The 15388-nt window shown below is 42.8% G+C and overlaps 1 protein-coding gene across 1 annotated transcript in view; it reads right to left on the bottom strand.

Moving 5' to 3' along the window:
* The window catches only part of ddhd1b (DDHD domain containing 1b), a 94509-nt gene that overhangs the window by 21956 nt on the left and 57165 nt on the right, over window positions 1-15388 (bottom strand). Inside the window, exons 9-11 of the mRNA XM_049590662.1 lie at window positions 11931-12080; window positions 11574-11638; window positions 9757-9935 (exon numbers count right to left, since the gene is read on the bottom strand). Coding sequence (XP_049446619.1) covers window positions 9757-9935; window positions 11574-11638; window positions 11931-12080 — 394 coding nt within the window. The remainder of the gene's footprint in view (window positions 1-9756; window positions 9936-11573; window positions 11639-11930; window positions 12081-15388) is intronic.

Below are 15388 nucleotides of genomic sequence, written 5' to 3'. Positions count from 1 at the left end.
TGTCATCCTGTTGCAGTTTCTTCTGCCATGCCCTATGCACCTGACTTGTCAGTCCTTGATGCCGCAGTTCCTTCAGCTGGTCTACCTAGGCCAGTCCTTTCATCTCGAGACTTGCCCCCTTCCACTTTTCCTGCAGCATCACCAGAGGGCCAACCACAAAGTCCATGTGTTCAGCCTTTGAATCCACCAGTAAACCCTGTTCAGCCTCTCGTTTCCTTTTCCTCCCAACAGAGGCAGTGCCCCTCTCCAATGCCTCAATCCTCTACATCTCATAGCCACCAGGAACAGAGATTTTTGGCACCCCCTACTGGCAGAACACATGTCTACAAGCTTGAGGGCCCTTCCTTTCCAAAACTTAGAGGAGAGGATGAAATGCACTATAGGATGCTGCGGATGGCACTGAGTAATAAACTTGATCCTAATGAGACAGAGCATTTCAAATATCACGTTCTCCTTGATCATCTGAAAATGGACCAGGCCAAGCGACTAGCCCTTGCTTTCACCTATGCTTCTGACCCATACACCCAAGCCATCAAAGCTCCCGATGAACGTTATGGCCAACCTAGACAACTGGCATTGAAGGAGCTCAGGAACATCATGGATCTCCTTCCTATTAGAGTAGGTGATAGTTATGTTCTTGACAACTTTGCCCTTTGTGTACAAGCACTTGTTGGTCTGCTTAACAGCATTGAAGATCAAGGCCAAGCAGAAATTCTCTGTGGCTCCCAAGAAGATTGCCTCCTTGAGAAGCTGCCTGCAGAACATTCCACTCACTTTAAACGGCATTTCTACAGGAACCAAGGTGTCCTGATCTATGATTTGCTTATGTTCTCATCTTGGTTGCAATCTGAAGCTCGGTGCCAACCCAGAAAAGAGATCTCCATCTCATCTTCCAACCAACAAAGACCCTCTTGTAAATCCATACCTGCTCTGACAACAATTCTACATGGAGCAAACAAACCTAGGGAATACACACCATCTTCAGAATCTTTTCCAAGGTCAGAGCAACTTGTGCATCCTGCAGCTCACTTGAACATCATATCAGCAAATGTCCTGAGTTCACTGAGATGACAAAGGATCAAACGATAAACTGTTTAAGGGAGAAAAAACGTTGCTGGCGCTGTGCTAGGCTTTCTTTGAGTGGATGGAAAGTGTCATTAATGCATCTGTGTGCCCCTTTCGTAGTGGTTTTGCTGATGCCATGAATTGTTGTGTTTTGTGTCGTTCCCTGTGTGAGATCTCTGATTACATCAATGGTATCATCTGCTGTAGGGCGCTACGTGCAGATGGATCTGTGGACTCCCCCCTACAATTCACAGGAGTCACTCCTTTAAGTTCTTCTTATATTCACATTTATTTGTTTTAGTTTAGAATGGTTTGATCATTAAAGTTGATTCATTAATAGTTTGATAAGCAAATCACATTACACTACTTCACATTGATTACACTTAGCATTAGTTTAGTAGACACCATATTTACTCAATTTATTCTTTTGATTTTCACTTTCATTTTTTTATTTTCATTTTTATAACTCATTTTATATAAACATTTGCATGACAGTCAGTAAAGAAATGTGTTCCCTTTATTGGGTTTTTACTATTGTGTATTCTCATTAAAGATGACATTTTTCATTTATGATTATCTTGCTTTAGCTTAGAATTTAGTTTAAGGAATTTTTTGTCCTTGTCATATAGAGGTTTTTTCCCTTATTAGGTAGTGCAGTTAGACGGACAAGTCTTTTACCTTCTCCTTCGCCATATAGGGAGGGAGATGTTTGGCTTGCCTGTGCTTGTGGCCTGTGACTTCTGCCTGGGCTTTCATCTCCCATGTTGGAGGCTGGCGATACTGGCGTTTGGCTGGTACGGGTGGTACTCATAGGTCATAAGGTCGTTAGATAATGGGGAATTTTCCATGCTTATGGTTTAGCATTTGAATGCTAAAAAGGGTGGAATGTGGTGGAATATTCTGGTATTTAACCATATTTAACCTATAATGTGTTCTGCATGTGTTATATAACGTTACCTGTTTTGATGAAACTGAACTTCTCACCTAATGACAGGTGTTGCTCATTTAACCTCTACTGTGACAGCAGTGTGAGATACAGCAGAGGCCTAATGGAAGTAGGTTAAAGGTTACGAGCCAGGGAAGCTCCTACACCAAGTGTTCTTGTGAGCCTCAAGAGATGTTGTGTCTTAAGGATGCTTACTGCAGAAACCACCTGAGTGCCATATATTTTGACTATTGACATGCATGTGTTTTGGGAACTATAAAGATAGCATGCCTGAAGAACATCTCGGCACTCACTCACTGACTGACTGTTCATGCGGTTGTATGTGTGTGACTCCATTCATGAATGCTTATTAAAACTCAAGAAAGACAGCCGACGTGTGAAGACGTTTTTCTTTAAACTGTTTATTAAATAGTTGTTTTGCCACCACAGGGTCAGGGCAGGCACATAAATAAACATTAATATGGCACTGGCTTCAACAAGATGTAGGTCATGTGACAGGGCTAGAATGTCAGAGTTGCTCTCGTCCGCTACTGAGTTAAATAAATAGGCAGCAACTTAGAGATAACAATTTGTAGCGTATAAACTGGATTAAATCTACTCATTTCCCCAGATGAGCACCTCATAGGGTAAACTAATAGCCTGCTAATTATCATAAGCGTCTACACTGCAGTCTTGACATTAATAACTTAGCGCCATGCATTATAACATCTGTGATAACTTTCACCAAAGACTGCAGAATTGGGAAGCCGAGTCAGGGTGATGATCTGTTCACTCGGTCAAATAGTCTTAATTACACGAGTTGTGTGCATGTGCACAGCGTCTCTCAGGCAGAGTAGGAGTGGCGTGCAGTGACGTCGATCATCCTCTAGCAGGGGATTTTATACATCAACCGACCAAGTGACTGCAATGGTGTACTCCTGAAAGTTGTAAAAGTACTTCTCCACAATGGGAAACGCACTCTGGAAACATATGCTGTCCTTGATGACGGTTCTCAACATACCCTTCTTCTGCAGCCAGCTGCTCAGCATCTCCACCTGGATGGTATGGCGAGAAATTATCACTCAGAACTGTTCGCCAAGATTTTGAAACTCTTGATGGTTTATCTGTCAGTTTTCAGATCTCTCCTGTTGCATACCCTGAGAAGACTTTCACCATCAATCATGCCTTTACTGCTAGTTAGCATTTTCAGAGCATAATTATCCTGTTCTATCCCTTCAAAGAAAATACAAACATCTACTGTACAAGGCATTCCATTACCATCCATCAACAGAGCATCACCACTGGCGCTCATAGGCTCAGATCACATCCATCTTATCACTCTTATTACTCCAGTCAGACTGGGCTCTTTTGGATCACCTACAGCTCCCAAAACGCGTCTAGGATGGACACTTCAAGGCCCCATAAGAGACTTTCAATCTCAAAACTTCTCAGTGCCTGTCCAGTGCCTCTTCACATCCTTCAGATCCCCTGAGGATGAATTGCACTCCCAAGTTCCTGTCTGTGCTGTGCTGGGACAGCCCCAAGTTACTGAGCTGCTTCTGCCTCCTGCTGATCCTGCTGGGCCACAGCAGCCTCAAGTCCCCATTCCTGCTGGGCCGCAGCATCCTCAAGTCCCCGTTCCTGCTGGGCTGCAGCAGCATCCCGGCTAACCTCCAGCTCTGCTCTGCCTGTCACGTCGGCCTCCCGGCCACCCCCCAGATCTGCTCCACCTGCCACGTCGGCCTCCCGGCCAGCCTCCAGATCTGCTCCGCCTGTCACGTCGGCCTCCCGGCAGGTCTCCAGATCTGTTCTGCCTGTCATGTCGGCCTCCTGTCTGGCCTCCAGATCTGCCACGCCTGTCACGTTACTTCCACCACATAGTTGCTTAATCAAACTTTGGACTCATTCAAGTTGGAGCCAGACTACGGCAAAGCCATCAACTGGAATCTGAGTCAATCCATCCAATTGTCCTGGACCCTACTCACAATGTGACCAAATTGATCATATAGGATTATGATGGAAAACTGTATCACACTGGCTCAGAACGACTCTTTGCCGAAATCAGGCGGAAATTCTGGATCTTGAGAGAATGAGAGGCAGTCCATCGACATCAGCGCAAGTGTGTTTCATGTCAAAAGTGGAGAGGAAAACCAGTCATCCCAAAGACAGCTGATTTGCCTGCTGCTTGTCTCAGGTTACTTAAACGTTCCTTCTACTCCACTGGAATAGACTTCTTTGGACCAAACAATGTCAAGATTGGCTGTCAATCTGAGAAGAGGTGGGGTATAATATTCAAATGCCTCACAACACAATGTGTACATCTTGACCTCCTCAATAACATGGATACAGACTCCTCAAAGCGCTTTTTACACTACAGGTCACATTCACCCATTCATACACACATTCATACACTGGTGGCCAAGGTTACCATACAAGATGCCACCTGCTACTCACCTGCTACACTCACACACCAATGGAAGCATCTTCGGGAGCAATTTGGGGTTCAGTATCTTGCTCAAGGATACTTCGACATGCAGACTGGAGGAGCCGGGTATCAAACCGCTGATCTTCTGATTGGTGGACAACCCGCTCTAACTCTGAGCCACAGCCACCCCTTAATCAAGTTAAATAATGATCATTCAGCCCAGTTCAGACCAAAGATTCGCATCAAGATGAGCTGAAACAGGCAACTACTTGCAATGCGCCGTTCTGCAATGTTGTTATAACCCGCGGGTTCACACCAATGCAACTAGATGAGATGGTGTGTCATTTCTATGCAGAAACACTCTGTACTTCCATTCTGATTTCCAGCTTTTCAGGCTTATTTTGTGGCTGCATATAATTTGTAGCTTCCTAAAATATGAATGAATGAATGAATGAATGAATGAATGAGGATAGTGATAGTGACATACTGGCCCCAGTTGTATTTGTAGTAGTAATGAAATCACCAGATGGACTGTATTTATAATCAATGCAACAAAATAATATAAATAACCAGGGCAAATTAATCAGTCAGTGAGTGTGTGTGTGTGTGTGTGTGTGTGTGTGTGTGTGTGTGTGTGAGGAGGCGTAAGCACATACAGCGAGCAGCAGCAGAAGCTACCCACCATACGACAGCGGCACACCATGAGGATGGAAACAGAGGCAGGTACGGAGCACCTGCCACAGCAAGAGAACCCACCATCTGCAGTCACTTTGACTTGACCAGTGGACTGCGCTATAAGCCGTTTGGTTGTTGAAACAGGTGATGTGCTTTACATTCTAAAAACAGCTGCCAGCGATTTGACGAGATGAGTTGCAGATGACACACAGCCAGCTTGAGTCAAGCTCAGACCGACCAGTTCACACCACTGCATCTTACAACGATCTACAATAGTTTCTTCTTGTCGCAAATCTTTGGTATGACCTGGGCCTTAGACCTCAACTAGGATCTCCCCTAAATTTATAATGATTAATTAAATCTCTTCTCTCTCTTCTCTGGTGCTTCCTAAACTCTCAAATGTCTTGATCTATTAAATCCTTTTAATTGTTAAACTTCAAAGATTTTGGTCACTGACTCTACCTGACTAACACCATGGGGCGCTTTCATTTAGAAATTGCTCATCGCTGAATCATTTGTGCTCACTCATATTTCTCTTCATTTATTCATTTCTTTGTCTTTCTAGTTCTTTGTTATGTAGTAGTAGTAGTACTTGATCCTGTGATTTGTGTGTGAATAATTATTAAGTCACTGTACTCTAGGCTAAGAACTCATCCAAAGCAGCTCTGCGATGAACTGATTAACTGATCAACTGATCAATTTTTCCCTGTAACATAAACTAACTGTCTCTGCTCGCTTAAAGGGCCAGTGTGTAAAATGGGTTGAAAACAGTGACATCAGTGGTCAAATTTTAGATTGCAGGGCTCACTTGTTCACCCCTCCCATCGGGTAAATGACGGTGGCCTCGTAGGACCAAAAGCCTTGCGCAAACACAGTTTTTTCAGGAGTAGGTCTATCTAGCGACGAGGTGAATATTTATTTAGAAATCTAAACCATGTTACGATATTGTAATGAATCACTCACGAGCAGGAGACCAGAGTAGCGTTCGGGAAAAGGGGAGTGCGTAAGTGCGCTTGTTGGTGTGTGTATGAGCGAGCTGGAGGAGAGAGCAGCAGTGCACAGTTGGAGTTACAGCTAAATTCTTGTTTGTTGTTTTTTTTGGCGTGGTTATGGCCAACAGTAACCTGTACTGTTCAATAATAAACAGTGGTTTTAGCTGTACTGAATCCAATCAGCAGGGTGCATAGGAGTAACGCTACTGCTATCCTACTGTCTGTTATTGACATAAGACTAAAATTTTCAGTATGGCCTGCGCTGTGATCTGCGGAGGGATACACCGGTGAGCAGGCACAGACATAGCCTGTAAACAAAACTCAGCTGTTTATTTAGCCTAGCAATATCTCTGGACTATAGTAGCTGCCATGGACGACTTTGAAGGCGATTTTGAAGAGTTTCTTGTAGCAGACACAGATCCAGAGCCGTACCCGTTTGAGCCGGAGCATACAGATGAGGAACTCCATGTGCTGGATGCTGAGCGGGCGAGACGAGAGGCTGAATCCTCCGCTCCCATTTTGCTGCACAGAATGGGATTCGGTGCTATATCGTTGGGGAGATATATCATCAGGAGGAAAAGCACAGCAGAGAGTGCATCACAAGGAGTGAAGTTGCGTCTTCTTTTCCTCGCAGATGACGGTTCGGGTTCATTCTCTCCTGCTGTGTGGTAAGTGTGGTCCATTCGCAAACTTTATAACTAAAAAAACTTTTCACTACTCTCTATCGACGAACTACTAACACTCTCTGCTGTTTCCTCCTCCTTCTTCCTTCCTGGTTTATTTATACACGCGAAACGCGTTCTCTGGCTGGCTGGATTGTTCGCTTGGGCTGCCGTACATACATGGCGGCGCAAGATGCCGACCTCTCTAAAGCAAGGCCCTTGCTATATATATATATGTATATATATATATACATATATCCGCGACATCCGGATATCCGCAATCCGCGGGTCGGTGGGCCAATAAAAATTAACATTGTAATTACTTCAAATACTTTTATTATTGCAACAGTGCAAACAATATTAGGCTAGAGTAGGGCATTAACGACTTTGATTTTTTTTCAGGTCGACTTATCGTCAATAAAGTCGAAGTCGAGTCGACAAGTCATTTTATGATGTCATCACATTGACATGGCGGAGGAAAGTGAAGTATCTCCACACATGTGTCTGTCAAGGCCCGAACATACTCGGGTGGAACATACGCGGAACGGACTCTGCGGAGGTCTGCGCAGACTCAAAGTGGACGTCTGCAAGCCCTGTGCGCGCAAAGCTCAGATTTTACAACCACGCGGACTCCGCTCCGCGCACCAGTGACTGCTCGGCATGTATTTTTACAGGAAACTATAATGTGCGCTCGACTATGAAAGCCCGAATGACTGGAGTCTTATAGTATGTTCACTTAGGATAAAGTATCAGTGTAAGCCAATCAGAGGCAGCGAATGCATTCCGTACACAAGCACACAGAGAGAGAGAGAGAGAGAGAGAGAGAGAGAGAAAAAACACATGACTTGTCGACTCCTCCCGGGGGGTGTTGACTTGTGCCACTGACGTCGACATGTTGACAAATCGATTTTTCTCTTAATGCCCAAGGCTAGAGTAATTTTTACATTAGAAATGTGACCACATTCAAAAGTAGCCTATAATCTTTTAATTGTTTAAGTCAAGAAAATGCGCCTATATGAAAAGCGAATGAGCACGAACGGCTGGACATAATTTAAATGTTAATACAATAACTTAAAGTTTGGCACGGGTTGGGTGCGGGTCTCTAAATTTTAGAAGATAATTACATTGGGTTGGTGACGGGTGGATGATTGATGAGCCATCTTGACTTTTTGGAGCCAGAAGTGACCATATTTGTGGGAAAGGGCGAAGGGGTGGATCTGACTGAAAAGTCGTGGACACTATTCGCAGACAGCCTGTCAAAATGGCCTGCCCTTACATAACTAAATAACTTTATGCCTTAATAAAATGAGCAGATGAGTTATATAAAAATACCCTCTCCATACAGTATGGGAGACCGGGGATGGTTGTAACATGGGTTAGTTGCAACACTTTAAATTTATCCAAACAGGAACAAGTTACAAATCATCTGATCCACTCTGTGCATGCTCAGTTTAGTCCTTACTCCACATGTGAGGAAGTAGTACCTTGTGGCAAACACAGCTAATTTTAGAGGGAAAAAACTCATTTTGAGGTAAGAAAGTATTTTTTTCCCGCTTCATTTCTTTTTGTAATAGCATTGCCTCCTTTGTACATAAACTCATCAAACTTAAATCATGTTAATTATGTGTTTGTGTAGATATTTTCCATGCAAATTGTTAGTGATAATGTTTTAGTTGTTGGTTTGTAAGACAAGTGAGTTCATGGCTACAACAGTCTGGGTTAGTTGTAACAACATCAGTATGGGTCAAGAAACAAGACAAATCAACTTGCACAAACCAACAACGACCCAGGCTGTCAAAAAAAAACATCAGGAAAGAAAAAACAGAAAATGCATAACATCATGCTACAGAACACAGATTCCTCAGATGATGATGACACTTTTTGCATTGTGTGCATGGAACACTTCAAAAACTCAAAACCAAAATAAGTTTGGGTTCAGTGTACAGCCTGTAGTCTTTGGGCCCACGAAGCCTGCTCTCCAGGACTGAGGGCCATACATTTGTCACCACTGTGACTCCGATGGTGATAGTGACAAAAATACTTGGCGCGCGCACACACACACTAATGTTCACTTGTTGATTCTGTTGCATATTTGTGCATTTTGTTGTTTTATAGCTGTGTATAAATGCTAGCGTAAGACACACAGAGAGACAGATGTTCAAGTTTTGAAGCTGGAGCATATTTGCAGACACACACACACACACCAATTATGTAAGTGTTAAATACAAAGTTTTCAGTATCTTAAGTTCTTGTCATACCCTCTTTTCATAATGTTACATTTCACCCCGTGTTCCATTACAACTAACCCAGACTATAGGGTAGATTGTAACATTTCACTCCTTGTGTTTGAGACTAAACCATGGATTTTCTGTTTGTGTTGCAGAGTCAACAACTACACCATTTAATACCTGACACATGTAACTAGTTTGTGTCACATTTTGAATGCACTGGCTTAAAAGAGACCTGAGTTACAGACAGAAATGTCAAAAATGTAACAACCATCTCCAGTCTCCCCTAGTCATGAAGGGGGAAATTAACCATAGAGACCCAAACTGTTTTTTGTACCAGGCTGTAAACATTTTTATTTCTGCTGTAAAGTTAGACATTTTAAAACTTGGGCCTATTGGCATTGACTAGTGTCTGGAGCCAGCCTCAAGTGGACTTTGAAGGAACTTCAGTTTTTGACACTTCAGTGCTGGCTTCAATTTTCAGCCCTCTGACGCTTGGTCACCTCATATCATCTGTGTCTCGGCCAAAAAGTTGCTGCTAAACTCACCACAAAGACAACAGCCAACTGCCAGTTAACGATTATGTGCTGCATCTGCATGAGAGGAAATCGTTCTGCATACTATCAGGCAGCAATAGTCAGTATTTGTCATAATAAAGGGAAACCGACAGGACATAGGGGTTATTTTATCATCAGTCTCCAATATCTCATATTAACATATCTATGAATTTGATTTGCTCTACTACATCAGCCATCCATGCAGCCATAACCCTCTCTGTGCTCACCCATGATGCTGGCCTTGCCCAGGCTGGTGATGGACTCTCCATAGTGCCGTCGGGCCTGGGGCGGGGAGGTGCAGGGACTGGGGATGCTCTCTGAGTCTGAGACAGATGCCGTCTCCTTTGGGGGGTTAAGCAGTGTGGGCCGGATGTGATCATACGGTGTTGGGTTGCTGGTGTTGTACCTGCACATCACATCCACATCAACTTTAGGTCACTGAAGCATGTAGTCTCATTCTGTCTTCAGCTGTGATCTCATGAACCTGGGCATACTGCAGCCTCAATCACAATTGACCTTTCGCTAAGCCCGCCCCTTAGTGATGGTCCGACAAGGTGTCTAAGTAAGCATGGAGCCCACACTGTAACTACCTGCGCTCCCTGAAGAAATATTATCGTATTTGTGGAAAAGTGAATTAGTGATTCCGACAGACAGAGGGGTCTACAAAATGCGCTTTAAGGCTATATCCAGGATGTCAGACTCACTCATCAGCCAAAACAGGTTAAATAGACAAAGTGAACCACCAAATTGCTGGTGATCGTAAAAGTAGACAATGAATATAAAGGCAAACTTTGCCAATATGAACCAGCTGCGTGGCATAGCAGTGTATGCAGATGAATGGTGTTTGGCTTCGCCCCCATGCTGCTGCCAGTCAAACAATCTGCGCACAATGCAATAACACACAGCTGATTCACTATCAGCAAAGTTTCCCTGCTTCTCTTCACTGATTCCTGTACAGATGGGTAGGTCTTTTTTTCAGTGTTATAATCATTAAAAAACAGAAGCAGCATGTGTAAACATTCAGTAGCTAGCTAGCTAACCCTACACTTTTCAGGGTTTGATTCTGATTTTGGAACAGGGAAGAAATCTATCTTTTACCAACCTCTCCAGGTAATGAATATCATTAATACACATGCCCCAAGCACAACATTTAGCTTGAAATCCACAAAAGCAGCCTGAAAATGAAGGAAATCTGAAAAGATTGCGTGAGAGTCTATGGAGCACTGCTTTGGTGTTGTTGAGCCCTTCTTTGTGCTGGCCAGTGCTACGCTATGATTGGCCAGTCTGCATTGGAGCGACGGGACTTAGCAAAGGGTCAATAAGGTTACTGGTATATCATAGCAGACAGACTGTAACATGATGCTTATTACTATTTCAAGCTTATGATACTGTAATGAACTGTGTTTAACTCTTCATGCTCCTGCTTAACTGTTGAGTATCATTGTTCAGACAGTAGTCCAATTCAGATAAAATGACTGTTGAGTGAAGCGGTGAGATTTCCAGAGGTCAGTGAAGTAAACATGTCATTGACAGCTTAGATGCTGTGAAGCCTGTCAGTCATGTCAGCTACCTATGACCGTGAGCTGCAGGAGACAGTACACTTGTTGTTGGCTGTTGTATTGCTGCTGCTGAAAGGGGATGTCAGTCTTGGGATGCAGGATAAGATAAGATAAGATAAGATAAGATAAGATAAGATAAGATACACTTTATCTTATCTTATAGTAGTAGTATAGTAGTATAGTAGTAGTAGTATAGCGAGCAGCTAGTGCAGAGCTTATGACAGCTATTGCCCTGTTGGTTAAGGTTCCACAGAAGCCTGTGTTCAGGTCACAGCAACACCTCACCATCTGCTCATCGAAGGACAGTACAATACCATCACTCTTAGTGTAAACTGTTCAGAGGAACAAAATATTTCACAACAGACAGAACAGACAGAAACTGTGGATAATGTGAAACCATCACATCACAGCATACACTGCTGTGAGAAATTCACAGAAGAATTCCTTAATAACCAGCATATTATCTGTCAAATACAACCACTTACCAGTGGATTTGAACAGGCACAATGTTACTGTAGTGCCTTAAGATAAGAGGCTCCAATCTGTATGCCTGAAACAAAAAAATACAAATGCAAGAGCAGATCAGGGTTTGTCACAACATTACTTCCTCTAATTTTATTTTAACACATTTTATTTAAATGTAATTTTCCAGCTTGTCATCTAGTTTTTAAGTATTTGGTTGTGTAATTGAATACCAACACCACAAATTTGTATCATTTTGTTTCTGTTTGTTAGCCACCACTAATCACTAAACATCTGGCAACAGGCTGATCATAATAGTGGGTGATGATTTTGACCTAAGTGGGACAGTGATACATTCAGTTGTAGGTACTGTGGCTCACCACAGGATCTGTGGGGTGGAATATATTGAAGAGGCGTTTGCAGATAGTTGTGGGCAGGATGTGGTCCTGCACATTATTGTTTCCAGGCCGGGTCCCCCGCAACGCCAGGAAAACAGCGAGAGGAGAGCCCATGCAGAAGAAATTTTCTACCTGCAACATAGAGAACAGGCTCAATTCAACAGCAGAGTAAGAGACAGTCACCACTGAAAGGCTGCCAGCCCCTACCTACAGAGCTGCTCATTGGCCAGTTACATAGTACTGTGGTTGCACAGGACCACTGAAAATGAACATGTTGTAGTTTGAATCATGTGGTTTGTAGTTTAAATTAAAATCTTTGTTGTTTGAATCAGAAGGATTGAAGTACAACTCAGAGGGTTTGTCGTTTGAATCAGAGGGTCTGTAGTTTATCACAGACAGTCCATGCCACCATGAAGTGACACAAACATACAATCAAAAGAATACTCAGTGCCAGTGTAATTACACTGATAGGGGTCCTAGTACACCTGAAACCTCTGCCACACCTGGAAAATTTCATCCCCTAACACTCATGGGGCATAGACTGTCAAACTCTTTTTCACCTACTTCACCTGTAAGTCACATACCAGTCTGTTTAAAACTTAGACTCTGTAATTTTGACTCCATGGCATCTCATTCAGTAAACTACGACAGTCTTATTACTATTACACCCACTACAATCCCATCCCAACCACCCCCTCCCTCAAAAGTTGGTCTGCTGAATGTGAGATCACTGTCAAACAAATCATTTATCTGTCAGGATTATATTCTGTCAAATAATCTAGACTGCTTCTTCATCACTGAGTCATGGCTTACCCCTAATGACGCATCCCCTTTCACTGAAGCCACTCCCCCAGACGACTCTCATTTTCATCAACCAAGACTACTTGCACATGGTGGGGTTGCTGATATTTACAGAAAAGGCCTCAAGTGCTCCATTACTTCAATGGCTCCTTTTTCATCTTTTGAACCTTTGGCCTTCATGATAGATGGCACCCCGCCCGTTTTCAGCCTGCTATACAGACCCCCTAAGCCAAATATCAATTTTATCAGTAAATTTTCTGATCTCCTTTCCCACATCCTTTCCCAGCATTCTCGGTAATTCCAACATCCACATTTGTTGTCCCCTTGATGCCATGACCCATGATTTTATAAATTTACTTGAATGTTTTGGTCCTCATGGTTAAATACCAGCAGACTGTCAAAACTGCAAAGCTCAATACTTCTATGATACAGTGGTGGAAAAAAGTTTTCGGACACCCTTAAAATTTTACACAATCTCAAATATTATCATGAAATATTTGTGGAAAAATCTTTTTTGTGTTTCAAAAGGTGTGGCTGCGTTTATTGTTTACAAGAAAAACTAACAAAACTAAATTCTTGACAGTTTCAATATGTCAGTTCTCAACATTGTCGGTATCAAAGTCAACAAATAACAGAGAATGTGTTCAAAACTGAACAAAAAATAAATAAACCATCACATCATCAAATTAATATTTAGTAGTCCTGCCATTGGCACGTAGTAGAGCTCTAATCCTGGCTGGCATGTTCCCCACGAGCCTTTCACACTGTTGAGGGGTAATCTTGTCCCATTCTTCTTGAATTACTGCTTTTAATTCTTCTAAATTCTTTGGTTTATGCTTTGAAACAGACCTTTTGATAATCCACCACAGATTTTCAATGGGGCTCATGTCCGGGGATTGAGCTGGCCACTCTAAGACCTGGATACTGTGCTCCTGCAGCCAAGTTCTACTGGTCTTGGATGTGTGGCAAGGGGCATTATCTTGTTGAAACATCCAGTTTTTACCTCAACGGAACAGTGCACGCGCAGAAGGGAGCGTGTGGGTTTTGAGAATGGTACAATACTTGGTAGAGTTCAATGTGCCATCACAGACAGTGAGATGACCAACACCAGCAGCACTCATGCATCCCCAAACCATGATACTGCCTCCACCATGCTTGACAGTAGGTACTGTACATGCTGGAGATAATGCTTCGCCTGGCCTTCTGCGTACCCTCACATTAGTAGGAGGAAGATAAAGCTGGAAACTGGACTCATCTGACCACAAAATCTTCTTCCAATTCCTGGCTGTCCAGTTCTTGTGTGCCTGGGCCCAACCACGCCGGGCTAACCTCTGTCTCTCATTGATCAGGGGCTTCTTGATAGCCTTGTAGGACCTTAAGCCATGATCTAAAAGTCGGCCACGTACAGTGCGGGTGGAACACTGGACACCAGTTTGGTTTGACCACTGCTGCTGAAGCTCCTGTGATGTCATTCAGCGGTTTTGCCTGCACATGCGGATCAGGATGCGGTTTCTTGCTGAAGAAACCCTTGGACGCCCAGATCTTGGTTTGTCTTCCAAGCTGTTGGTTCGTCTGTATTTCTGCAGAGTGTATCCAACTGCTGAAGGACTGCATCTGCACTTCCTGGCTATCTGGCGGCAGCTGTACCCTTCCTGGCTGAGAATCTTTATCTTCAGGCGTGTTTCCTGCGTTAGGTTCCTTGTTTTAGCCATTTTTGTGTCTGAAGAACTTTCAACTTTTTAGGATTTATTTAGTATTTTGGCTGTGACTGTACTAAAAGAAATTGCACTTGAAGACCTAAGAGTGATTCTCTTGCAATATTTCACAAATGCATGGGGTGTCCGAAAACTTTTTTCCACCACTGTATTATTAACAAGAACTGTCAAAATCCCTGAGTACTTTATTAGTATCTTAAACTCTGTCACCTCCTCCAGTTCCTCCTCCTGCTTAGAGGCATCTGTCTTTAAATGTGAAGAATTACTTAACTTTTTTAGAGACGAAATTCTCAATATCAGAACTAGTATTATTCCATCTGTATATAGTTTATCAGTCTCCTCTGAGAACACTGTAGCTCTAAATTCCTTTAACTCAATTACTTAACCAGAGCTCCATCATATTGTCTCTTCTATGAAGATCTCCACCTGTTCTCTTCATTATTCCAACTAAACTAAACTCTTCAAGGAAGTATATTTCATACATGCAATTGTGTAGCCACTTCCTAAAAAGCATAATTTAGATCCCTCAGTCCTAAATAAGTACAGACCTATCTCCAAACTCCCTTTTCCTGCTAAAATACTTGAAAAAGTAGTTTTTTATTAACAATTGTCGCACTTTGTTTAAAACTGCATTTAAAAAAAACATTCCAATCTGGTTTCAGAGTTTTTCACAGAACTGAATCAGCCTTACTAAGAACAACTAATAACCTCCTTCTAGCTGCTGACTCAGGTAACCATACGCTTGCTCTGAGATCTCAGTGCCGCCTTTGATACAGTGGATCACTCTATTCTCATTCACAGATTAAAGGAATGAGAGGGGTTGTACTTTGATTCAGATGGTTTGTAGTCTGAATAAGAGGGTTTGTTCTTTGAACTAGAGGGTTTGTAGTTTGAATCAGAGGTTTTTTGTGTTTGTCTTTTTTT

The sequence above is a fragment of the Epinephelus fuscoguttatus genome, linkage group LG11 (genome assembly GCF_011397635.1).
Source record: "Epinephelus fuscoguttatus linkage group LG11, E.fuscoguttatus.final_Chr_v1".
Lineage (NCBI taxonomy): Eukaryota > Metazoa > Chordata > Actinopteri > Perciformes > Serranidae > Epinephelus > Epinephelus fuscoguttatus.
This window is presented reverse-complemented; position numbering and strand designations above follow the sequence as displayed.